General features: G+C 43.1%; 1 protein-coding gene across 1 annotated transcript; it reads left to right on the forward strand.

Annotated features, from left to right (window-relative positions):
- The first annotated feature begins 13,786 nt into the window (after positions 1-13,786).
- ATP6V1G1 (ATPase H+ transporting V1 subunit G1) lies at positions 13,787-24,236 on the forward strand. Its single transcript, XM_065946743.1, has 3 exons — positions 13,787-13,998; positions 20,013-20,113; positions 23,437-24,236. The coding sequence occupies exons 1-3, from the start codon at positions 13,917-13,919 to the stop codon at positions 23,608-23,610; spliced, it is 357 nt and encodes a 118-aa protein (XP_065802815.1). The 5' UTR covers positions 13,787-13,916; the 3' UTR covers positions 23,611-24,236.
- The last annotated feature ends 3,271 nt before the right edge of the window (positions 24,237-27,507 follow it).

Here is a 27,507-nt window from a genome sequence, read left to right on the forward strand (position 1 = left end):
CACTAGGTCATGTCTGACTCTTTTCCACCCATGGACTGTAGCCCACCAGGTTCCTCCATCCTTGGGATTTCCCAGGCAGGAATACTGGAGTGGGTTGCCATTTCCTCCTTCAGGGGATCGCCCCCACCCAGAGATTGAACCTGCATTTCCTGCATTGGCAGGCCGATTCTTTACCACTGAGCCACCTGGGAAGGTGAGAAACACATAATTACCACGATAAATATGGCATCTTTCCTTGAGAGGGAACTGAAGTTTGCTTGTGGAAGTCAGGGAGGGTTGTGTGGTGTGGTGGGAGAGGGATATCTGAAATCTGTGAGACAGCTCTGACACCAGAGGCGGGTAGGTGCGCCTCGTAACACATGTAGAGAACTGGGGCATCTGTGACTGGTTGAAGCATCTGTGTGTATGTGTGTGCGTGTTTGCATATGCTTAGTGACAATGCTGAATTTAACTGGAGTCTTATCATCCTGGAAAACAGCGATGGCTAAAGAAACCCCCTCACCTTTCTGTGTTCCAGAAACACGCCTAAAGCCATTCTTCTTGCGTAACTGAGATAGGGTTCTGGATGACCACCCTTATTAACCCAAGACAAGGCTGTACACAGACCCTCCAAATTCCCATTCCTGGCCTTGTAAAGGAGTAGCTGAATTGTTTTGTCCCAATCAGAACAAAGGGCTTCCCAGGTGGTGCTAGTGGTAAAGAACCCACCTGCCAATGCAGGAGACATAAGAGAAGTAAGTTAGATTTCTGGGTCAGGAAGATCCCCTGGAGGAGGAAATGGCAACCGACTCCAGTATTCTTGCTTGGAGAATTCCATGGACAGAGGAGCCTGGCGGGCTACATTCCATAGGGTTGCAAAGAGTCAAACATGACTCAAGCAACTTAACACAATCAGAACAAAATTCTTGTCAGCCAAACTTTGGTTTAAGGGTCTCTCCTTCCCTGAGGTCGCTGAACCTGGCCCACCGTGGACCTGAACCAGCGTCCAGCCCTCCTTAGCCACCTCCTGAGAGTCGGCTACATTCTTCAAGTTACTCTGTCTGATCCGTTACATCAGTCTTTAATCCTTCTCTCCACAGCCAGTTCCTACTGGCCTTGATTACTTCGCTCCATAGAAGAGCTTCCCTGATGGCTCAGATTGCAAAGAATCTGCTTGCAATGTAGGAGACCTGGGTTTGATCCCTGGAAAAGAAAATGGCAACCCATTCCAGCATTCTTGCCTGGAGAATCCCATGGACAGAGGAGCCTGGTGGGAGTCCAGGGGTCACAGTGAGTTGGAAACAACTGAGTGACTAATACTCACAGAAGAAAACTTCTTGCCTAAACCGCGGACCTCATGGTGGATGTTCCTCCATGCTACAACTGTACCTTGCCCCCTTCCCCTCCTTGCAATAAATCATTCAAGTGAAGTCTCTCCTTGCTTCAGTCCAGATTTGTTTTTTACTTCTCACTACAAAGTTGGGTCAGAGGCGGCAGTTTTCTGCTTTCACCTAATGTTTCTTGTGGATGAAATAAAACTTTGCATTATGCTCAAGTGGTTCTCTGACATATCAGCTGTGTTGGAACAAATTCACATCTTCAAAACAAGTGTTAAAGCAGAGTGACTGTAGATGTCTGGCCCAGACAGCCTGAATCTCAACCGGGGACGCAGCTTATCCACATGTCAGGTTCCCAGTCACATCATAGTCCTTTTAGATCCATGGAAAGAAAGATGCTGGGTTCGTGTCTTGGTAACACTTTGAAGCATTTGCAAAAATCCATGACATTTCAATCATCTCCCATCCTTATCTTTATCTCCAAGCAAAGCCTTTCTTCTCAGGGTTTGCTCCTAGAGTTAACCTCAGGTTCTGAAAAATCATACCATTTCAGTGTAAGAAGGGATTTTAAAAATCACTTCCTCCAATGCCTTCATTTCACAAAGAAAGAAAAGGAGGTTGCTGATGGTAAGTTCCTCAGGGCAGACCCTGGGCCAGATTGTTATCTGAGCCTCTCATGGGTAGCTTAGGACCTGGTAAGATCAGGTCCTCAGGAGGAAACAAAATGAATTACAAACCCAAAGCGAAGGGAAGTGAGAGTCAGTGAAGCAGGAGGTCTTACTTGGTGGTCTCTCAAATTACACCAGCTGACTGGAGGCTACTCTTGACCTCCCAAAGTCAACCAAGCTGTTCCCAGTCTTGCCCTCTCAGTTCCCTAAGCTTGTCCCCAAGCTGCCCAATATATAGAGGCACCTTAGGGCTCAAGGAAGATTGAATGGAGCCTTTTTGATTTTTCCTGTTTGATTATTTTTGCCCATATCAGAGTAGATGATGTGGATTACAAATGGTCAGACCACATACTCTAAAATGTGGCTCCTCTGGCAGTTTTTAATTTATGCAAGACACAGACAAACACAGTAGGGAAAAATGAAAATATCTCAGCTTCATTAGAGGAAATTTATGAGCTTGTCTAGGGTCGCCATGGTGACCAAAAGACAGGATCTATTTGTAGATGCCAGTACCTGTAGATGATTTCAGGTAAGGGATAGAGCTACATATATTGACCACAAACTATATCCCAGGTTGCCTAGCACATATTCCTTTATCTCATCCTTAAAATCCCTATGAGGTGGCTTGTCTTTTCCCATTTAGAATGGAGGAAACGGAGATTCAGAAGTGCTAAGCTATATTTGCTAAAGACCACACAGACCTCAGATGGTTGGATGGCATCACTGATTCACTGGACCTGAACTTGGGCAAACTCTGGGAGATGGTGAGGGACAGAGAAGCCTGGCATGCTGCAGTTCACCGGGTCACAAAGAGTTGAACATGATTTGGCAACTAAATAACAACACACAGGCCTGATCTGAACTCAAGTCTGTCTGGCCCTGAAGCCTCTTTTTAAAACTGTGCTTAAGTTCACTCACTGGTGTCATAAAACTGTGCAGTTATAAAACCGCACAGAAGGAGTTTCCTGGTGGCCTTGTGGTTAGTATTCCGGGCTTTTACTGCCGTGGACTACAGTTCAATATCTGGTCGGGGAACTGAGATCCTGCAAGCCACATGGTGCGAAAAAAAACAAAAATAAACAAACAAAACCACACAGACATACACACATGCCCAAGGAAGCACATCACTGAGGGTGCCAGGATCCAGCCCATCTTTTGCTGTTCTCCTTTCTCCTGCTTTAGTTTCTTTCTTCTCTGCTCCCTGAGAAAAACAATCAGCTTGCTTGGCTTAATCATAATTAGGCACAGAGTGGAGTTCTGGCCCTCCAAGGGTGGCTGTCTTAGATCAAGGTTCAATTCTGGTCTAACCAGTTGAGCCTGATGGTGAGTGCAGGATCTCTGGGAAGCAGACCCCGAAGCATGCACTTAAGTACAAGTGTTTATGCGGAACGTGCAGGGCAGAGTGGTGGGAGAGTACAGAAGTGATCCAAGAAAGGGGTGGTGTGTTATTAAACCAGGAAAGAGTGGAGTTAATTCCCTGGGGAAAACCCAGCACAAAATATATGCCTCAGATTTTGCTCACCTGAAGTCAGGGGAACAGAGGTATTTATACACTAGCTCTCTGTCACCTGTTGAGGTCTGCTCCTTGGGCAGCGCCCCTGGTCATTTTCAGCTAGATCTGTACCTGGAAAGAACAAACTTCCTCAATTCTAGGGGAGTGGGGGAAGCCTTTAGCCTGAGAAAAGCAGATACTCGCAGGTAGAAATGGGCTGGAGTCCCTTAAAAGACCACAGGGGCATTTCCCTGGTAGTCCAGTGACTAAGTTTTCGCCTTCCAATGCAGGGGCGTGACTCTGATACTTGGTAGAGGAACTGAGGTCCTGCATGCCATAGGGTATGGCCAAAAATTTAAGGAAAAAAAAAAAAGACCCCAGGGAATTGGGAGGGACAACAAGAGCTTCTGCTACACCAGAGTGGCAGGGACACAGGAGCAAAAGCATGGTGACCTTTTAGCAAGGCTCTGCCTCTGGACACTTGGTTCAGAAGAGAGTGGCAGACACTGAGCATGATTTTGATGCTTCTCATAGACAATGGCCTCCCACTCGCTTGAGAAGACCAAACTGTTTTTCCAACATAATCTGTAATAATAACAGGCTAACATTTCATGCCTGAGTCTACTAAATCCTCTCAAATCCCTGCAGCGTTGGCCCTATTATTTTCATTTTACAGAAGAGACAACTGAGGCTAAGATAACAGAGACAATAATAAATTTTTAAAAATTGTAATTGACACTGTAGTGCTAATCTCTGCTGTTACAGCAAGTGACTCAGTTATATACCATATACATTCTATTTTTATATTTCTTTCCATTATGGTTTAATCACAGGATATTGAGTCTAGTTCCCTGTGCGCTACACTGTGTTAGCTGCTCATTCGTGTCTGACTCTTTGTGACCCCACGGGTTGTAGCCCACCAGTCTTTATCTTCATGTGTGTGTGATAGTCACTCAGTCATGTCTGACTCTTTGCAACCCCATGGACTGTAGACTGCCAGTCTCCTCTGTCCATGGAATTCTCCAGGCAAGAATACTGGAGTGGGGTGCCATTTCCTTCTCCTCAGGATCATCCTGACCCAGGGATCGAACCCGTCTCCTGCATTGCAGTTGAATTCTTTACTGTCTGAGCCACTCTGAAACCCATGCCGTACAGTAGGACCTTGTTGTTTATTCATTCTGTATAGAGTAGTTTGCATCCACCTTGCAATACAGAGGACACAGGTTCTATCTTCAGGTCAGGAAGATCACCTTGGCAGAGTGGCTCTACCTTAGACTTTTATAGGAAGAAGTAGGTAAGTCGTAGGTGGCGTGATGTAGTTGGAATTGTTCTGCAATCAGAAGAAGTCTCAACCAGCTGATTAGGAAGTGTTTATCCAAATCACTGCAGATGGTGTCTACAGCCGTGAAATTAAAAGACACTTGCTCCTTGGAAGAAAAGCTTTTAAGATGAAGGTCAAGTCCTCGGCAAGGCATCCAGGCCCTACCGATCTGGCCTCACTATAGACCCCCTCCCCCCATCCCCACTCCGTACACTCCAGCCTCGCTGCTCTTTCTGGAATATTCCATGCTCTCTCTTGCTGCAGAGCTCTTCTTGCTCAAGTTGTGCCCTTTTCCTCCAAAGGTCTTCACGCCCCCTGCCTTCAACCACAAGCTAGTACTGACACCTCAAGCTTGCCTATTTGCCTCCTCCTTGAGAGTCAGATCAGGTTTCTCTGTTAAAAATCCTCGACTACAAGAAGTTTAGCAATCAATTTGAAACTACTTACCTTCATTTGAATGTCTTCTAAATATGTTGCTGTTGTTTAGTCACTAAGTCGTGTCTGACTCTTTTCGAACCCACGGACTGCAACATGCCAGGCTTCCCTGCTCTTCACCATCTCCCTGAGTTTGCTCAAAGTCATGTCCATTGAGTCAATGATGCCATCCAACCATCTCATCCTGTCATCCCCTTCTCCTCTTGCCTTCAATCTTTCCAAGCATCAGGGTCTTTTCCAATGAGTCAGTTCTTCGAATCAGGTGACCAAAGTATTGGAGCTTCAGCTTCAACATCAGTCCTTCCAATGAATATTCAGGACTGATTTCCATTAGGATGGACTGGTTGGATCTCCTTGCAGTCCAAGGGACTCTCAAGAGTCTTCAACACCACACTTCAAAAGCATCAGTTCTTTGGCACTCAGCCTTCTTTATGGCCCAGCTGTCACATCTGTACATGATTACTGGAAAAACCATAGCTTTGACTATATGGACCTTTGTTGGCAAAGCGATATCACTGCTTTTTAATATGCTGTCTAGGTTTGTCATAACTTCTCTTCCAAGGAGCAAACTTCTTTTAATTTTGTGACTGCAGTCATCGTTTACAGTGATTTTGGAACCCAAGAAAATAAAATCTGTCACTGTTTCCACTTTCCCCCTTCTATTTGCCATGAAGTGATGGGACTGGATGCCATGATCTTAGGTTTTGGAATGTTGAGTTTTAAGCCAGCTTTTTCTAGAATATGTAAAAAGTATTAAACAACTGTATCTTCCATGTTTCCATGTATAATCAGAACAGATAGCTACGTTCTTATGAGTAGTGAGTACGTTCTAAACTAATTACATGTATTACCTAATTGAATCCTCATTATAACCCTATTATACTATTATTAATGTCATATAAACAAACTGAGGCTCACAGAAGTTCAAGAATTTTACTGAAGGTCACCCAGCAAGTAAATGACAGGGCTGAAATTTGAACCTTGGTCAGTTTCCTTAGCCCAACCATTGAGAGACCCCATTTCCCTCAGTTATTATTGACCCAGGGCCTGGAAAGTTCAGTGCTATTCCTTCATCTTGCTTCAGGCTTGTCTCTGAACAGCCCCACCTCAGGATGGGCACATTCTTTTTTTCTTTTTAATCTTTCTTTTTTATTTTAAAATTGTGAAAATATGACAACACATTTACAGGAGGCTTGGAAAATATAGAACAAAGGTACATATAGTTCCACTATATATTACAATTATTTGTTTTATGTAGATAAATTAAGATTTTTAGTTGGAGCTTCAATACCAAACTCTCAAAAATTAATAGAATGAATGTACAGAGAAGTAGAAGAATACAGTAGACCTGAAAAGCATTATGAACCAATTCGACATAATTAAGATTTACACAATTTTCACACAGTAGTAGGATATAAATTCTACTCAAGTTCAGAATGGGGACATGTTTTTCCTCAACTGGCTATCTTATTCCCTCATCAGGGAAACAAGGCCTGGAACCCACACTGCACTCCTCAGATGACTTTGCAGATCTTTGCTCTGGCCTGCTGCCTCAAGACTTGAAGGCTCCCTTTGGAGGGCAATGGCTTCACCCTCATTTCCTAGTTACTGAGGGACATCTCCTCAGGGTACCCAAGTTCTGACAACAAACACCCACTCAGATAACCAGAAAAATCCAAACCCGGCTGAACACTTCAGAAGACAGATTGTCTGCTGTTTCTCTTTTTATACAATAAACTTTTGAAATGCTGTGAGGGAAAAAAAAATTCTGGAATTTGTAGCTATTTAGATGCTTTGAGGAAGCTGGCTGTTTGAGAAACCCCCGATGTGAAGGCTTTTGTTAAGTGGAGAACCGGATTTGTAATTCAAACAATTACCCCAGCCAGATAAAAACAACAGCTTCCGTTTTTTCTGGCACTTTCTATAGACTAGAAACTGTACAAATTTTCACATCTACCATCTCTTTTCATAACAACTTTATTGTGACATAATTCACATACTGTACCATTCGCCCTTTTAAAATGTACACTTTGGTGTTTTAAGTATATTCACAAGGGTGTGCAACCATCACCCCACCTAATTCCATAACATTTCCATCATCCCCAAAAGAAAACCCACACCAGTCAGCACCCTGAATTCTGACTTCTCCCAGCCCCGTTAGTCACAGTAGGGGAGCAAACCTTGCCACCCCAAAATGTCTCTTTAGCACGCAGATTATTTTGAACTGAAAATAATCAAGACCCAAAAGACTCAGGAAGAAATTTTGACCTTCCTCCTAACTGCCTGAAGAATCTAAAAGAGAGGGCCTACATATAATACGGGATAGGTATCGGGAGAAATTCTTAAGAGACCAGAGTCCACTCTGTGTCCCACTGACGCTTCATGGCCCAGCAAACATATTTTTACCAAACATTTGCTTTTCCATCTCTGTGTCAATTGCCTTCCTCCCCCTTTGAAGTCCCAAACCTCTACCCACAACATTGTCTTTTGCTTCAGCTGAAGATGGTATTTAAGGTGAAAGTTGCAGCTATTTTGGTGAGTTAGTGTTCCAGGGTCTGTCCATGCACACATGTTATTAAGTTTTGCTTGATTTTCCCTTGCTAATTTATCTCATGTTAATTGCATTCTTAGACCAGCCATAAGAATCTAGAAGGGGAGAGGAAATTTTCTTCCTCCTTAACAGTTGGCAGTGAGGATGGGATGCGGTTTTAGCGACTGGACACGATTCGCCCCAAAGCTGCTGCAGTGAAGAGATCCTGGGAAAGCTGACAAAACCTGGCAGAAGGTGAGAATCCTTACTGAGTCTGTCAGTCTCCTGGATCTCTGCCGGCAGGATCTGTCGGAAACAAGAATGGCAAGAGTTTTTCTCTTTTCTAAAATTAGGTTATCAGGGAAATGTTTATAGGCTTCCTTGGACTCAGGAACTCTTGAAATTCGATTGAGTACTCTTGGTTTGTTTTTTCCTTTCTTCCCAGAGATGATCCCTATTTCTCTTTGTGTCTGTCTTTTGTGTTCTTTGTTATAAAAGGATGAAAACCATTGATCTGATTAGCTTTTCCTTTTGCCTTGCCCTGTGTTTTGAGAGCTTGGCTTGCAAACCCGTTGGAAGATTCTCTCTGGTCTCTGCCATCTGGAAGGCATACACACTGGTGTGCATTTGGCAGCCAGTCAAATAGACTGGGATTCCTAGCAGTCCCTTTGTCAAGCCATGCCATCTCTCAGGGAACTCTGTCATAAGGGGTCCCGGTCCCTAAGGGGCCTTTGTCAGCAGAACCTTTGTTGCTTTATTAGTGATGCAATACAGGTCTTCACTTTTAAAGACTGTTTTTGGACCTGTCTGGACCTTGTGAGGAGAGCATCTTCCGCCTTCTCTTTTGAAGATGCCTCTTGCAACTTAACTGTGTTGCTCTTAAGATGCTACTTGTCAATGGTCAGAAGATGGATCCTTTAAATTGAAAAACTGAAAGTTTTTAGACAGCTCTCACCATAAAAAGCTGTCTCATTGGTTCCTGTAAAAAAATCAAATTTAAAGGTTGATACAATATAACAGGTAACCTTAAGCGTAACAACAATAGCAGTTTGGGAAGCCTTATGGAGTCTGATTAATATCTTTGCTTCCTCTCATGGGTCTTAAAGATGCTAGTAAAAAAAATTAAATTTATTAACAAGACAATTAAAAGCTGAGAGGAACGTTAAGGGCTTCTTGACATTAAGCTGTCTGGTCATATATGAGTCTATGCATGTCTATCTCAAATATGACATTCCAGGCAAAGCCCTGGTAATATAACCAATGTTTGTAATTGTATTCTAAGAACAGAATCTTAGTGAATTTATGCAAATAACAATATTGCCTGAAAATAAGAATATTCCCTCAGTTCAGTTCAGTCACTCAGTTGTGTCTGACTCTTTGTGATCCCATGGACTGCAGCACTTCAGGCCTCCCTGTCTATCACCAACTTCCAGAGTTTACTCAAACTCATGTCCATTGAATCAATGATGCCATCCAACCATCTTATCCTCTGTTGTCCCCTTCTCCTCCTGCCTTCAATCTTTCCAAGCATCAGGGTCTTTTCCAATGAGTCAATTCTTCGCATCAGGTGGCCAAAGTATTGGAGTTTCAGCTTCAGCATCAGTTCTTCCAATGAATATTCAGGACTGATTTCCTTTAGGATGGGCTGGTTTCATCTCCTTGCAGTCCAAGGGACTCTCAAGAGTCTTCTTCAACACCACAGTTCAAAAGCATCAATTCTTCAGCACTCAGCTTTCTTTATAGTCCAACTCTCACATCCATACATGACCACTGGGAAAAACAAAGCTTTGAATAGATAGACCTTTGTTGGCAAAGTAATGTCTCTGCTTTTTAATATGCTGTCTAGGTTGGCCATAGCTTTTCTTCCAAGGAGCAAGCAAGAGTTCCCAAATTCTAGGAGATTAGGTAGGGAGAAAAATATTTCAAACAAAAAGTGATAAAATTATAATCATATCCATCAGCTCATATTTAGACAATCTTCGTGCCTGTTGCTGAATGAGAAAGTCAGTTTACTGGAACAGCTGATGACGTCATAAGAGAGATTTCAAACTGCAAAAGATGCTTAGACCCTGACATCTAGAAGTCTTCTTGACTGGCATTTCTCAGCACTAAGACAATAGGCTTATAATTTGCTCCAATCATTTATCTTTATTTTTCTTTTGTCTCCACAGAAATGTACTGCTTACACTTTATAAACCTAACTTTGAGAACCCACCTGCATCACTGCCTCATGAAATGAACGTAACTGCACTGACCTAGTGTCAAGACTAAAGGAACTGGCTTAATGAGACGGAACAATCTCTACCAACTCAGCTTCTGGACTTTGAAACTTTTCTTTTTTTGCCACACCACACAGCATGTGGGATCTTAGTTCCCAGACCTGGGATTGAACCTCCTCCCCCTGCAGTGGAAGCACAGATCCCTAACCACTGGACTGCTAGGGAAGTCTTCGACTGTGAAACTTCTTAAAAAGTCTTCAAGGGTGGGAATGTAGGGAGGCAAAACTTATCACCCCAAAATGTCTCTTTAGTATGCAGACTATTTTGAACTGAAAACAGTCAAGGCCCAAAAAAGACACAGGAGGAAGCTCTGACCTTTCCCTTAACTGCCTGAAGAATTTAGACAGAAGGCCTGTTACAGTAGTAGATCTATCCCCAGAGATGTCTGCAAAGAATATGAGCCAAGCGTGATGGGGAGAGTCTTAGAGACTGGAGTCCACTCTAAGTCCCATTGACCCGCATGGCCCAGCAAACATTTATTCACCAAACATTTGCTTTTCCATCTTATGTCAATGGCCTTCCTTCTTGAAAGCCCCAAACGCTCACCACTAGTATCCTCTATTGTTTTCAGCTGAAGATAGTGTTTAAGGTGAGATTTCAAACACTTTGGTGAATTACTGTTTCTTTGCATCTCTCTGTTTTATGTGTATTAAGCTTTGTTTGATTTTCTCCTGTTGATCTGTCTCAAGTCAATTTAATTCTTAGAAGAACCTGAAAGGGTAGAGAAAATTTTCTGCATCTGCAACACCACAAACTACTTACTATCTCTATAGATTTGTCTAATCTGAACATTTCATATAAATGGAACTGTACAATATGTGGTATTTTGTGTCTGGTTTCTTTCACTTAGCATGATGTTACCAAGGTCGACGCATCCTAGACCATGTACAATTACCACATTCCTTTTAAAGACCAAATAATACTCATTGTAAAGAAATGACATATTCTGTAATCCACTCATCAGATGATGGGCATTGGAGTCGTTTCCACTTTGGGGCTACTATTATCTTTTATTTATATTTATTTTAATTTTTAATTGGGATACAGTTCATATACAATATATAAGTTTCAGTTTTACAACAAAGTGATTCAACAATTTTTAAAGGTCATACTAGATTTACAGTTATTATACAGTATTAGCTATATTCCCTATGTTGTATAATATATCCTTATAATTATTTATTTTATACATAGTAGTTTGTGCCTCTTCATTCCCTACCCTTACCTTGCCCACCTCTCTTCCCTTCTCCTTAATGATAACTACTAGTCTGTTCTCTATATCTGAGAGTCTTTTTCTTTCTTTTTTGTTCATTTCACTAGTTTGTTGTATTATTTAGATTCTACATATAAGTAATACCATACAGTATTTGTCTTTCTCCCTTTATTTCACTAAAGCACAATGCATTCCAAGTCCACCTAAATTATTGCCAACAGCAAGATTTCATTCTTTTTATGGCTGAGTAGTATTCCATTGTGTACATAAAAGACATCTTCTTTATCCATTCATCTGTTGATGGGCATTTAGGTTATTTCCACATGTGGCAATGGTAAATAATGCTGCTATAAACATCAGAGTGCATGAACCTTTCTGCATTATTGTTTGGGATATATATATATATATATATATATATATATGTATATATATATATATCACATCTATATCTATATATATCCAGCTCTTTTAATTCCACCCTCCTAAACTTACCACTGCTCCAAAATCACTGCAGACAGTGACTGCAGTCATGAAATTAAAAGACACTTGCTCCTTGAAGGAAAAGCTATGACCAACCTAGACAGCATATTAAAAAGCAGAGAGAGACATTACTTTGCCAACAAAGGTCCATCTAGTCAAAGCTATGGTTTTTCCAGTAGTCATGTATGGATGTGAGAGTTGGACTATAAAGAAAGCTGAGTGCCAAAAAATTGATGCTTTTGAACTGTGGTGTTGGGAGAAGCCTCTTGAGAGTCCCTTGGACTGACAGGAAATCCAACCAGTCAATCGTAAAAGGGATGAGTCCCGAATATTCATTGGAAGGACTGATGCTGAAGCTGAAACTCCAGTACTTTGCCACCTGATGGGAAGAGCTGACTCATCAGAAAAGATCCTGATGCTGGGAAAGACTGAAGGCAGGAGGAGAAGGGGATGACAGAGGATGAGATGGTTTGATGGCATCATCAAGTCAATGGACATGAGTTTGAGTAAACTCTGGGAATTGTTGATGGACAGGGAAGCCTGGAGTGCTGCAGTCTCTGGAGTCTCAAAGAGTTGGACACGATTGAGCGACTAAACTGAAACTTACCACATGAAACTGTTATGAGGTAGGAATTCAGCTCCTTCTGAAGTAGAGAGATACTTTTACTTACAAGTTCTGACAAAAGTCATCTGTTCTTGGTACATCACCTGGTCTTTCCTACAGCCCATAAGATTCTCATAGAGGAGCACAATGGGTCAGATGTTCCACTCAGCAGACCTGGCTAGATTCAAACACCCTTGCCCCAGTCATGTCTGACTCTTTGAGACCCCATAGACTGTAGCCCGCCAGGCTTCTTTTCCCATTGGATTTTATAGGTAAGAACACTGGAGTGGGTTACCATTCCCTTCTCCAAGGTTTCTTCTCCACCTAAGAATCAAACCCGCATCTCTTACATCTTCTGCATTGGCAGGCGGATTCTTTACCATTAGTGGCAACTGGGATAAACCTCAGTACAGTTAACAGGGGTTTGCCTTTGGGCGAGTTACTTAACCTCTCTGAGCTGCAAGTTGATCAATAACAAAATGGGGTTAATAACACTATTTCTAATTTACCATAAGGAGTTGTCAAGCATTTAGGACATATCATATCATAAACTCAACCCCTGGCTTCCTATCTCCATATTTGTGGTGGGAGATGTCTTTGTTGCTCCCTGCAAATCCACATATGTGGGTCTTTTTCTTTAGTCACCCTCCGCCCGCACTATCCCCAGTATTCTTTCCTGGCTAGCTTCTCATTCTTCTGATCTCATTTTAAATGTCACTTCTGTGGAAGCATCTTCAGACACCTCGTCAACTCGCTCTCCTTACTCCTTCCTAGAACCTGTGTTTTCCCTTCATTACTTTACCACAGTTTGTAACTTTCTCTTTAGTTGACCTATTCTGTTTTTGTCCATCATCTGGGCGCTCCACCAGGGACCTTGTGTCTCGCTCTTTTCAGCAGCCTCAGGACAAACGCGGTCTAGGTTCGCAGCACGCCTTCATCAAATATTTACAGATAACACTCTAATCCTTTCCTGAACTCAGGTTCAGAGAGGGAACTCATCCCTCCTCAAACCACACAGATTAGTGGCACACGTGACCCCAAGTCTCACTATTCCGACTCAGATTCCAACCCAAGGCCCTGGTAAAAAGTTTAACCTGCCTCCTAATATATTCTGAGTGCCAAGGAAAGTTTCAGAAAGTGGAAGGAGTAAAGCAGCGTGCAGAATAGGAGAAAGTGATCTGACCTGGCCCTTCTCTGGATCTCAATGTAAATTTATTGTAAACGGGACGTATACTACAATAACGACGTGACAGAACCACCACAAAGATGGAACCAGAGAAACGCCAGGCCTAAGCTTGCTCTTGCGACAGGAAGACAGCGGAGACAGATGCCGCGCAGGCGCAGTCAAGCCACTCGGCTCTCCCGCCTCCTCCCCGCTTCTTGCCCCGCCCCGAGTCGCAGGGCGCCCAGCGCAGTCAGCTGACGCGGCGTCATGGAGGTCACGTGACGGTGGGCGGGGCGACGGGCGCAAGCGCAGACCGTGCGCGTCTGGATCAGCTGACCCGAGGGAGCGATTCGGCGGAGCAGGCCGTCGTCTGCCGCCTCGGAGTCGCCGCCGCCGGCGCCATCGCTATAGCCATGGCCAGCCAGTCGCAGGGCATCCAGCAGCTGCTCCAGGCGGAGAAACGGGCCGCCGAGAAGGTGTCCGAGGCCCGCAAGCGTGAGTTTGGGGTTGAGGCAGCCCGGCGTGGCGCGAGTCCAGGGATTGCGGCCAGGCCGCGAGGGGCGGTAGGTGGGTGAGGACCGAAAAACTGCGGAGTGGGCGGGGGAGGGGGATGGATACAGTCGGGGACGCTTGTGTGACTCGCTCTGGAAGTCTTGTAGGTCACCCGAGAGCTGCGATGAAGGCTAGTAGAGAGGGTGTGGAATCAGTAAGAGGTGGACGACCTTCTTAGGGTTTGGGAGGCGAGTAAAATGGACTATCCAAACGGAAGTCGTTGTCTCCACCGTTTACCGTGTTACCCAGTCTGGAAGCAGTCTTCGCCACGTCTCAGACCTTCCCTCATTCGCCATGTTTAGTCACTGGGCAAGGCTTTGTTCCCTTTTCTCCATCCCTGCATTCAGCATCTTAGTCCAGGACGCCAAGTTTTCTGAGACGGCGGTAACAGCCTAATTCGTTAACTCCTTAATACGTGCCAAACGCAGTACACGGTTCATTTGTGATCTCTTATTGCAGTTTTCAAAGCCCCGGTGAAGGAAGCAGCTATTGTAGGGTAGATTAATTGCAGGTGAGAGGAGGGCTAGAGTTGAGAAATGGGAGGTTACTAAAGAACTTAATAGGAGGATCGAATCTAATTGTTGAGTGGGAGAGTTCCTCCTCTCCAGTTCATTCTTCTCACTGTAGTCAGAGTCTTTCATCTCAGTTGCCACTCTGATTTCCTCCTACAGTCACCAACCTTTAGTGTCTGTAGAATAAAACCTAAATTCCTTAAGAGGGTGTAGGACGTGCTTTTGAATCAGGCTCTGGCTTTCTTCTTTAATCTCTTTTGGTGTTGCTCAAAGAGGTTGGTTGATCCCACCTTCAAGCCTTTGCACAGTTGGTTCCTGATCGGAAAAGCCTTTTCCTAGTTGCCTCTCATTCTCAAACACATAGTCTTCCTTCAGATCTTAAAATTTAGGCAGTAGTTCTTCCAGGAAACTTGCCCTGACTTGGTCTTTACCCCTCAGACTAGGTTAGACCTCCTCCCTAAGTGCCTGTTTCTGTCTCCACAGTGCAATAACCTGTTTCTTTATATGGCTCACTTACTAGAATAAGCTCCTGGAGAACAGGAACTGTGTCTAATTAAACTTTATTTACTCAGTTTCCCATCTGGCGAGATAGATGTTTCGATTCCTATTTTACTCATGGGAACGTTGGGACCCAGAGAAAAATGTATGACCATACCCTGGGAAACAACATAGCTGGGATAAAAATACCAAAAACTGGTAATCTCAGTATTCTCTTGATTTCTTTCTTCTTTTTTTTTAAACCATAAGATTTACACTCTTCACCCATACTCAAGCCTGGCTCTGGTACTTTCTCAATTAGGGGTCATGTGATACTTTGTATTTCATTAAAAGAGCTTTTTTTGACGGGACTGGAGATAGGAAGAAATCTTCTATTCTGGCTCTGGTGACTGGAAAGTTCTATGTTCCTCATGGAGTATTCTCATCATGCCATTGATGACTATATCCAGAATGACTTATCAGAGTGTGTCTTCTGATGGATCATAAGCAATAGAAGTTGTATCTGTTGGGAAGTGTGTGAGAATATTTGGGGAAAGTGCAGGAACAATTACTTGCCATGTGGTTAAGAATGATTGAGGGAGGGGAGATTGGGATGAGGAATACATGTAAATCCATGGCTGATTCATGTCAATGTATGACAGAAGCCACTCCAATATTGTAAAGTAATTAGCCTCCAACTAATAAAAATAAATGGAAAAAAAAAAGAATGATTGAGTGCCTTGGAAGTAGGGGTCATGATTTACACCTTCCTTTTTCCTGTCAGACCTGGTGCAGGGACTTGCCTGTCTCTGGTAGCTATTACATAGTGATGGAAAGAATTTGTTTTAAAGGAGTGAATTTATGTCTAATACATATCTCGGGATTTGCAGTAGCTAGGAATAGAATTACTAAGACCTATAATTTTAAAAAGTTGTTGCCTTTCTTGATCTGATCGTGGTTGACGTACCCTGTTAGGAGTTGGAAGGAGACAATACATGATGCAGTAATATGGTCCAGCCCAATTTTTCATGAAATCGTTGTGTCATTGGAGTGAAAATGCTGGCCTCTAAATGTAAGACCCTCAAAAAAAAAAAAAAAAAAAAAAAAACAGACTTAAATTATTTCCTGCTCAAATATTTTTTTGTTTTCTGAGAAGCCAATCAAAATTGAACTTTGAAGATGTTTGCTGACAGGCAGAGAATGGTTTTCTTTGATTGTGGTTTTCATTCTGTTTGCCCTCTAATGGATGAGGATAAGAGGCTTGTGCAAGCTTCCTGATAGGAGGGACTGGCTGTGGGGAAAACTGGATCTTCAACAGTTAGAACCTGACATGGAACAACAGACTGGTTCAAAATTGAGAAAGGGATACATTGAGTCTGTATACTGTCACTCTGCTTATTTAACTTACATGTGAGTACATCATGTAAAATGCTGGGCTGGATGAATCACAAGCTGGAATCAAGATTGCTGGGAGAAATATCAATAACCTCAGATAGGCAGATGATACCACCCTTATGGCAGAAAGCGAAGAGGAATTAAAGAGCCTCTTGATGAAGGTGAAAGGGGAGAGTGAAAAAGCTCACTTAAAACTCAGCATTCCAAAAACTAAGATCATGGCTTCCAGACCCACCATTTCATGGCCAGTAGATGGGAAAACAATGGAAACAGTGACAGACTTATTTTCTTGGGCTCCAAAATCACTGGGGACAGGGACTGCTTTCATGAAATTAAAAGACACTTGCTCCTTGGAAGAAAAGCAATGACAAACCTAGATAGCATATTAAAAAGCAGAGATTACTTTGTCTAGCCAAAGCTGTGGTTTTTCCAGTAGTCATGTATGGATGTGAGAGTTGGACCATAAAGAAGGCTGAACGGTGAAAAACTGATGCCTTTGAACTGTGGTGCTGGAGAAGACTCTTGAGAGTTCGTTGGACAGCACGGAGATCAAACCAGTCAATCGTAAAGGAAATTAACCCTGTTACTCATTGGAAAGACTGATGCTGAAGCTCCAATACTTGGGCCACCTGATGTGAAGAACTGACTCATTGGAAAAGACACTGATGCCAGGAAAGATTGAAGGCAGGAGGAGGAGGAGACGACAGAGGATGAGATGGTGAATGGCATCACTGACCCAGTGAACACAAGTTTGTGCAAACCCCAGGAGATGGTGAAGGACAGCGAAGTCTGGTGTGCTGCAGTCCATGGACTTGCAAAGAGTCAGACAGGACTGAGTGCTTGAACAACAGTAGCAAGAGAATGGTTACCTTAAGTAATTAATTCGGGGAGCCTTGGGAGTTGGGGGTGATTGCAAGGGGTATTGTGAAAATGTGGAGCTACTGTGTAATACTCACGCCAAATTAGAATCTGTTGCTTTAAGAAATAATCTTGGCTTTGTTGGCCTTGAATGTATAGCTGATGAGGGGAATGGCATATGGAGTAATGGGGTAGAGGTGGGCTGGTTCAGTTCAGTTCAGTCGCTTGGTCGTTGTCTGACTCTTTGCGACCCCATGAATCACAGCACGCCAGACCTCCCTGTCTATCACAAACTCCCAGAGTTTACTCAAACTCATGCCCATCGAGTCGGTGATGCCATCCAACCATCTCATCCTCTGTCGTCCTCTTCTCCTCCTGCCCCCAATCCCTCCCAGCATCAGGGTCTTTTCCAACGAGTCAACTCTTCGAATGAGGTGGCCAAAGTATTGGAGTTTCAGCTTCAGCATCAGTCCTTCCAATGAACACCCAGGACTTATCTCCTTCAGGATGATTGGTTGGATCTCCTTGCAGTCCAAGGGACTCTCAAGAGTCTTCTCCAACACCACAGTTCAAAAGCATTAATTTTTCAGCGCTCAGCTTTCTTCACAGCCCAACTCGCACATCCATACATGACCACTGGAAAAACCATAGCCTTGACCAGACGGACCTTTGTTGGCAAAGCAATGACTCTGCTTTTAGGTTGGTCATAACTTTCTTTCCAAGGAGTAAGCGTCTTTTAATTTCATGGCTGCAGTCACCATCTGCAGTGATTTTGGAGCCCCCAAAAATAAAGTCTGACACTGTTTCCACTGTCTCTGCATCTTTTTCCCATGAGATGATGGGATCAGATGCCATGATCTTAGAAACTAAGATCTGAATGTTAAGCTTTAAGCCAACTTTTTCACTCTCCTCTTTCACTTTCATCAAGAGGCTTTTTAGTTCCTCTTCACTTTCTGCAAATAAGGGTGGTGTCATCTGCATATCTGAGGTTATTGATATTTCTCCCGGCAATCTTGATTCCAGCTTGTGCTTCTTCCAGCCCAGCGTTTCTCATGATGTACTCTGCATATAAGTTAAATAAGCAGGGTGACAATATACAGCCTTGACGTACTCCTTTTCCTATTTGGAACCAGTCTGTTGTTCTATGTCCAGTTCTAACTGTTGCTTCCTGACCTGCATACAGGTTTCTCAAGAGGCAGGTCAGGTGGTCTGGTATTCCCATCTGCTTCAGTGTTTTCCACAGTTTATTGTGATCCACACAGTCAAAGGCTTTGGCATAGTCAATAAAGCAGAAATAGATGTTTTTCTGGAACTCTCTTGCTTTTTTGATGATCCAGCGGATATTGCCAATTTGATCTCTGGTTCCTCTGCCTTTTCTAAAACCAGCTTGAACATCTGGAAGTTCTTGGACGAGGTGGGCTGAAGCAGGCCCTAAATGGTGGGCCCTAAACAGTACTGGAGAAAATACATACCTGGAGAAATACTCCTTGAGGGGCTTAGACCTATCTTTTGGTTGTTTTAGACTAGCCTCATTTAGTATTAATGTCATGGGGTTATCACCAGTCTAAAATTCTGTTGTTAATTGTTGTTGTTTAGTCACGAAGTGGTGGTTGACTCTTTGCAACCCCATGGACTGTAGCCTGCTAGGCCCCTCTGTCCCTGGGATTTCCCAGGAAAAATCAGGAGGTGGAAGGTTAAATTCAGTTTGATTGATCTACATGGACTGTGTGGGATTTAGGCAGTTGATATGCAATGGATTATCACAGCTTTCATTTAAAAATTTTAATTGGAGGATAATTGTTTTACAGTGTCGTGTTGGTTTCTGCTGTACAGCAGCATGAATCAGCTCTAAGTGTACATACATTCCCTCTCTCTCAAGCTGCGCTCCCAACATTTTGCTTTTAAGATGCAGAATGTCTTTCACCTCTGAATTAAATAAGTGTTCAGATTGATTGCCTAGGACCCCCTGCCACCCTCCAATTTGTATCTGAGAAGTTTGGACAGAGAAACTTCCTGATCTTGTGGTCCATTTTCTTAAAGACTCTGACAGAAGCTAGAGAATTTTTCCAGCTGTCTGTTAAAACTGTGCTCATCTAGAAACCAGATCCTCTGTGTTTCTTCACTTAGATGTTTGTGCAGTTTTATGTCCAGTGCTCCACATCTGAGAAGAATTCCTTCTCAGAACCAGTTTCCTTGCTTATTTCCTTGTGCACGGGCATGGATATTCGTTTCCAATATTACATCATCTGTTTCATTAGTTACAGTTTAGGTTGATGTCCTTTGGGAGCATATTAGCCTCCTCGGTAAGCTTCTAAGCCGAGCTGCGATTGTAATCAGCAGCATACTTAGATGTTTACTTCTCATGGAGAGAATTCCCCAGATGGCTCATGTCGCCCATTTTATGTTGATTCTTAGTAGTTGAGATTGAGAAAATAGTCTGACACATTCCAAAGTTTCTTGCATCATTTTTACAGTCTGTTCGTATAGAAGGTGGTCCTTTTTATCGATTCACTTCCCAGTGAAGTATAGTCTAGTCAGGTACAGGAGGCAGGAACCTGTACTGTTGGTTAGCTCTCAATTCCCTTTCTCCCTCTTCCCTGCACGTGTCTCTTGAGACTGTATTTTTAAACTTTTGTCACTGTTTATGGTTCGAATTAGCATCTCAGTCTCTGCTTCCTCTTCTGCTCCTCTCTTAACCACTTCCTTTGAAAACAGGAAAGAACCGGAGGTTGAAGCAGGCCAAAGAAGAAGCCCAGGCTGAAATTGAACAGTACCGCCTGCAGAGGGAGAAGGAGTTCAAGGCCAAGGAAGCTGCGGTGGGTCCAGTTAATTTTCATTATTATTGCCTTAGTTTCCTGAGGCTTCCTTCCCCTCCTTTTCCCCTTAGGCTCCCAAAATATTCAGCATAGCTCAGCAATTCTGATTCTGGTAAAAATTTGAAAACTGGGTTATTGGATGCTTAGGCTGAATCCCTCAGGATGATTAGTTGTTAACATTTGAATTCTAGTCTTCACTCAAATAAATAATGAAATCATTAATATAATTAGATATTAAATATAGATGACTGTGGAGATATATGTTATTTAATATATATTAAATGTAGATAATATTAAATATCTTTGGACAGTGAATGTGTGCCAGATGCAGAGGATCTGCTGTGAACAGACATAGACACGGTCCTTAGCTTACAATCTGGTGGTCAGGGACACTCAGTAATAAAATAGAAGTCACGCAAATGGACAACTGAAGAGGACTTCGGTGGTCATAAACATGAATTCATGGAGTTCCACTTTAGTTTAGTATGGATAGTAACTGACCAATAGAGGCTAGACCACGATGCACGTGATGTGTATAATAATAGTACAAAAACAGATCACAGAAGGTACAGAGGAAGCAGGGGAAATTCTGGAAAAGGTAAAGGATGGAAAAGGCTTTGTAGAGAAAAGAACCTCCATCTGAACTTTTGGATACAGATAATAGGAAACAGTTCAAGCTGGTTAAAGCAAAGTGGAATTTGTTGACCTACATGAGTGGAAACCCAGGTAATGACTGAGTTCATTTTGCTCCATGAGCTTAAATAATGCTCTCAGGGCTGCCTCCATCTCCCCTCTCTGCCTTTATGGGCTTCCTTCTCAAGTTCTGCATTATGGACTACTAGATCCGGGTACACACCCTCCCAGGTCCAAGTCCAGCGATTAAAGGATCATGCCTCTCTCTCAGTAGGTAGACAAAGTTTTGTTCATCTTTGCACTGGGCAGTGACTGCTATTTAAACTTAAAATGGGTCTGGGTCTCTGACTCATGAATTTTGTGCTGTAAATTGTCAGACTGTCCACAAGACAGTGTAGAAATAGGGGCAGCCATCTTGTCCTATTTTTGCATTGATGCTGCCATTGCTTACAGAGATGGTCTCTGTGTTACATTTGTAAGCATGAGCGCTGCGTTTTTCTAGCAGTATTCCATTGTAACTGCTTCACTTTTGAGACTTCTGGGGCTTGCCGTATAGTTTACATATTCATGGAATAGAGCAGTGGACTTCCACCCCCCCGCCCCCCCATTGAGTAAGGATTATGGACTTTTAAAATATGGGTAAGCACCTGAGCCAACCATTATGAAATGCTCTAAGGTATTCCTATAATATGAACAGTGACAGTATGAAGAGCCCTAGGTTTGAATCTCTGCCTGTTCACTTGAACCTCTTTGAGTGAGGGAATATAATTACTAACATATGTAATGAGGCAACAGCAGCTTAGGCGTTGGAAAGGGTTGGGCACAAAAAAAAGGGATGCCTTAAGAACCTGATGGGTCAGGTCTTATTAAAGTAGGTGCAACAGTTAACAATGAGAAGACAGTAAATGAAAGTTTATCTATCAGTCTGTGTGAAATTGTAAATGGAAACTGAAGAGGAAAGACATCTGTTCACCAAAATTTCAAGCAATAAAATAGCAACAGTGAGAGGATAGTTCCCCTCTCACCCAGACCTGTAGCCCTCTTCAGAGATAACTGCTGGTAACAGTTTCTTGTGTATTCTTCTAGAATGTTTATATTTGAATGAACAGATGTCATGTGTTCATAATACTTGTGAGTCCACTGCTGAAGTGCTAAAACATTAACTAGTCATAGTAAAACTGTATATTCCTCCTAAATTGCATCTCCCTAGTGTTAAAAAGCAGAGACATTACTTGGTCAACAAAGGTCCGTCTAGTCAAGGCTATGGTTTTTCCAGTGGTCATGTATGGATGTGAGAGTTAGACTATAAAGAAAGCTGAGTGCTGAAGAATTGATGCTTTTGAACTGTGGTGTTGGAGAAGACTCTTGAAAGTCCCTTGGACTGCAAGATCCAACCAGTCAATCCTAAAGGAGATCAGTCCTGGGTGTTCATTGGAAGGACTGATTTTGAATCTGAAACTCCAGTACTTAGGCCACCTGATGTGAAGAGCTGACTCATCTGAAAACACCCTGATGCTGGGAAAGGTTGAGGGCAGGAGGAGAAGGGGACAACAGAGGATGAGATGGTTGGATGGCATCACCGAGTCAATGGACATGAGTTTGGGTAAACTCCGGCAATTAGTGAAGGACAGGGAGGCCTGGCGTGCTGTGGTTCACGGGGTGGCAAAGAGTCGTCCATGACTGAGTGACTGAATTGAACTGAGTGTTACTTTTTAAGAACTGTTTTTTGTTTTTGTTTTGGTTTTTTTTTAAATACCACATATATCTCCCTTTTAAAACTGCACTAGGAGATAATACTAACCACCAGGCCTCAGTTGTTGGGTCTTCAGGTTCATTCCAGTCTCTGGTTAAGGCTGCACATTAGACTCTGGAGAGATGTGACTGTGTCCCTCTCTGGGATAATTTCCCAGCAGTGGAAATGCTGTGCAGTTTGTTTACCTTTTGTTCAGTGTTGAAAAGTCAGCTACCCAAGTGACTGTATCAGCCTATGCTCCCATAAACCACGGGAATGGTGCCTTCTCACATGCTCTTTGGTCACAGTATTACATTTCCTGCTGCTGCTTATTTATATTCATGATGTAACTGGGTTTCTTCAAAAGTCAGAAGTCAGTCAGTTCAGTCGTTCAGTAGTGTCCGACTCTGACCCCATGAGCAGCACGCCAGGCTTCCCTGTCCATCACCAACTCCTGGAGCTTGCTCAAACTCGTCCATCCAAGTTGGTGATGCCCATCCAACCATCTCACCCTCCGTTGTCCCCTTCTCCTGCCTTCAATCTTTCCCAGCATCAGGGTCTTTTCCAGTGAGTCAGTTCTTCGCATCTGGTGGCCAAAGTATTGGAGTTTCAGCTTCAGCATCAGTCCTTCCAGTGAATATTCAGAACTCATTTCCATTAGGATGAACTGGTTGGATCTCCTTGCAGTCCAAGGGACTCTCAAGAGGCTTCTCCAACACTACAGTTCAAAAGCATTAATTCTTTGGTGCTCAGCTTTCTTTATAGTCCAACTCTCACATCTATACATGACTATTGGAAAAACCATAGGTTTCACTAGATGGACCTTTGTTGGCAAAGTAATGTCTCTGCTTTTTATATGCTGTTTGGGCTGGTCAGAAAGCTGCTTATTAAAAAATCAGAAAGCTGCTTATTAAATGTTCATCCTGATGTTCCCTCTCTTGTCATTCCCCGAATCCAGGCTCTGGGATCCCATGGCAGTTGCAGCACTGAAGTAGAGAAGGACACCCAGGAGAAGATGACCATCCTTCAGACCTACTTCCGGCAGAATAGGGATGAAGTCTTGGATAACCTCTTGGCCTTTGTCTGCGACATCCGGCCAGAAATCCATGAGAACTACCGCATAAATGGATAGAGGGAGAAGAAAAGTGTCTGTTCCGTGGATTGGCGTTTTGAATGCCTTCATGGAACATGAGGTTTCATTTAGCAAGGCTTGAGTTATATCTTATGAAAAGGCATTAAATTATTTCTGTACATTATATAGTAGGTCCCTTCACTTTTTGCAGAATCGCAAACGTAGATTCTTTGTACAGGCTTAGAGTTTATCCAAAGATTGTATCTTTTTACCTCATATTTCTTAGAAATTTAATGGATATATGTTGTGTGTTTTCTATGCCTTTTCGCTCAAGCAGCATATTATCAACACTGACTTTTTCTTTCTTAGATAGTTTTTAAAAACCCAGTTTTCTTAAGAAAGAAAGGGATTAAAATGTTTTTTTCCCTAAATCTTTCTTGAAGGTCAGGGGCTTTATCTATGAAAAAGTAGTAAATAGTTATTTGTAACCCACAGGAAACAGCAGCCAGCCTTAAAATAGTCCTTTCCAGCAGAGGATTAGAATAATGGGTCCTAGTGTTGGGCTGCTCTTAGTTTCTCTTACTCAAACTTGCTAGATGGTAGAGTTCACTAACTTGTTACATGTTACTACTTGGTGTACTGATATTGTACTGATAATCACTGAAAAGTAAAGACTGTCTGCGTTCCCTCCTCTCAGCTGTATCTTCTTTGATAATACAAAACGTGCTTTGACCCAGGTGTTCTGCAGAATTTCACTAAGGAAGTTAGGTTAGTACATGTATCACACACACATTTGCGTGCATACTGAGAAAATATTCATGGCATGCACCTTAGCAGGAAGGAAATCACTGGTGATTTCACCCAGCAGCCCTGTTTGAAAAACAGCAGTCAACTAGTAAATCTGAAGTTGGCCTTTTCTCTAGAGCCCCCCGTCCTGGGGCAGCCTTGGTCAGGGTGTCAATCACATTTCCCTGCTGGTGGGCTAGATGCTTAGTGTGGAACCTAAGGTCACTTCACACTAGCTCTTAAGAATTAAATGCCCCCAACCCACTGTAATGGAGATGGTAATGGCAACCCACTTTAGTATTGTGGCCTGGAGAATACGAGGACGGAGGAGCCTGGTGGGCTGTAGTCCATGGGGTCACAGAGTCGGACACAACTTAGCGAATAAACCACCACCACCACTGCCACCCACTATAAGCCGATAGTCTTTGGCGGGCAAGGTAATTTTTGGTAGGTGGAGACAATTGAGAGAACATCATTCCAAAACTACAGAAGAATTAGATGACCTTTTAAAAATGTATTATTTTTGTTTGCTCCGGATGGTTTGTTCTCTGGGCACTTCCGTCTCCAGTTGTTGGCCCCTTTTTATAGAGTTCCTCATAAGAACTTTCTATATGAGCTTTCCTGTTTTTTCGTGTTCAAGCATTCCAGTAACTCCTTGTCAGGTGAGCGGTGCTGACCAGATGGTCCCATCCTCTGCCTGCCTGACCTTCATTATCATGGGACAGGGTTGACTGTTCTTCTCCAGCCATTTTCTCAGCCTCCATTTTGCAGGAGTATGCTGCCTTGCTTTCCAGTTTCTTGCTGGTTCCTCCCTTTTTCCTGAAGTCTTGTTCTTGGATGTCTCTACATCCACTTCCTTGTTGAGACCATCTACATTTCATGGCTTTAATATCATCTATATTGAAGACCCAAATTTATATCTCCAACTTACCTCCCCTGAAATCAGAATTCTCAGATTGCTTATTTGATGCTTTGCTTTGACATCTGATAAGCACCTCCATCCTAACTAATGTGTCCCAAAGGGTACCTGGATTTGTTAGGGCTTTACTCCTGGTATTGTTAAGGAGAGCAACTCCAAGCCTCTACCTAACTGCAGATACAGATTTCCCAAACTGGAGGACCACCAAGGAGGGACATCTGTGTTCACTAGTTAAGACCCAGTGTCTTCAACTTGGTGTCCACCAGTATTTTCACCCTGAATCTGTAGGGTTGTACTTACCTGACTGCTTGACGCTTAACCTTCCAGTTAACTAGCCGAATGTCACTAACATCACAAGCAAAAGGGGTGTAATCTAGGCTCTTGGAGAGGACGAGATCAGACATGAACAGAGCTTGTTCATGAGGGACAGGAGCCTAAAGAGATTGAAGAATGAATTGAATGTAAAGAGAGCCGAAAAATACTTCGCTGTAAGGAGAGAGAGGAAAGGGGTGCCCAGTGGCTGACGGGGGAGGTGGTTTGAGGAAAGTGATGGCAGGTTTAAATGCTTGTGGGTGAGGGGACAGAAGGAGGGAGACTGGAAAAGATGTTCTGGGTGGAGCGAGGTCCCTGAGGGGTCTGGAGGCCAAGAGATTGACAGTCTTGGCTGTCAACCTTGATTGTACCCAGCAAAAATGGTGCCTGCTCCAACCCCTCCCAGGCAGTGGAGCTGGTCTCTCGGAGTTGGGCCAGGAGTAACATTTTAAAAAATTTCCCTTTGGGGACTTACTTGGTGGTCCAGTGGTTAAGACTCCACACTTCTAATGCAGGTGGTGTGGCTTTGATCCCTGGTTAGGGGACTAAGGTCCCGCATGCCAGCTGGAAGGTGTAACCAAAACTAAATTTCCCTTTGGAGGCGAGACTTGAGAAATTAGCATCTGGTAGGTTCTTCAACCTCAAAGACAGGCAGATATGTTGGTTCTGATGTAGAAGGAACCTCAAGACGCACATGCAGACCAGTGTGGTTTGTTCTCTTTGAGCATGAAAAGCGAAAGACATGCCTGTATTTCCAGATGCAGAGCGGATGACTGGTGGTTATATGCTGGTGGTTAATAGCGACTATCTCAGAAGGTCTCGGCTGTGGGAGAGTTGCTTTTAGTACACTTACCTACTGGGATGTTCAGCAGTGTCCTTGACCTGCACCCACTGGCTACCAGTAGTACTCCTTCAGTATAATGACCAAAAATACCTCCAGACATTGTCACATGTTCCCTGGGGGCCAAAACCACCCAGCCGACAACCCCTTAACAGCAACAACAGAATTACTGAACGTAGCACACAATTCCTGGGACGTAGGCACTCAACAAGTATTCCCTAATTTTCTAGAATTTGCTTCTTTTCTTATCCTGATCATGCTTGATTATAAGTAATAATAGCTGTTAATGGTACAGATTGGATGGTCTCTGAAGTCTCAATGGCTTAATACAACAAAAGATTTATTTTTATTTTTTATAATGTTTGACACAGGTTTGGGGACCACGCAGCTGTCCTCCATATGATGACATACTGATTCAGATTACGTCCACTTTGTGGCTCTATCATTTTAGCACATGGCTTCCATGATCCTGAGACAAGGGAAGAGAAAGTTAGCAAACAGGCACCAGCTCTTCTGTGCTTTGGTCCTGAAATAATAGGTAACAATTGTTTTCAGCTCCTTTATGCGCGTCAGTCACAGGAGCCAATGTGACTGCTAGGGAGGCTAAGAAATAAGCCACCTGTGGTAATTTGGTGAGTAAAACTCTCTCTGCTACAACTACTAACAGTAGCTTCCTCCATGCCGGCCAGTGACCATGTGAATTATCAATGAGCAGTAATATTTTGAAAGACCTCTTTTTTCTCTTGAGCAGTAGGCCTGAACAGTGGGTTTAAAATATTGAGTAAACCATGTTGTAAACAAACCTGTCGCCAAGACTTTGTTGATTTATAGAGCACAGGCTGAGTAGATGCAGCACAATTCTCAAGGGTCCTAGGATTTCTAGAATGGTCAATGAACAACTGGCTTCAACTTTTAAGTCACCAGCTGCATTAGCCCCTAATAAGAGAGAACCTGTCCTTCGAAGATTGGAAGCCAGGCACTGGCCTCTCTAGCTATGAAAGTCCTAGGTGGCATCTTCTTCCAACAAAAGGCTGTTTTGTCTACACTGGGTATCTCTTGTTTAGTGTAGCCACCCTCACTCATTATCTCATCCGTATTT

The sequence above is a fragment of the Muntiacus reevesi genome, chromosome 10 (assembly GCF_963930625.1).
Source record: "Muntiacus reevesi chromosome 10, mMunRee1.1, whole genome shotgun sequence".
Classification (NCBI taxonomy): domain Eukaryota; kingdom Metazoa; phylum Chordata; class Mammalia; order Artiodactyla; family Cervidae; genus Muntiacus; species Muntiacus reevesi.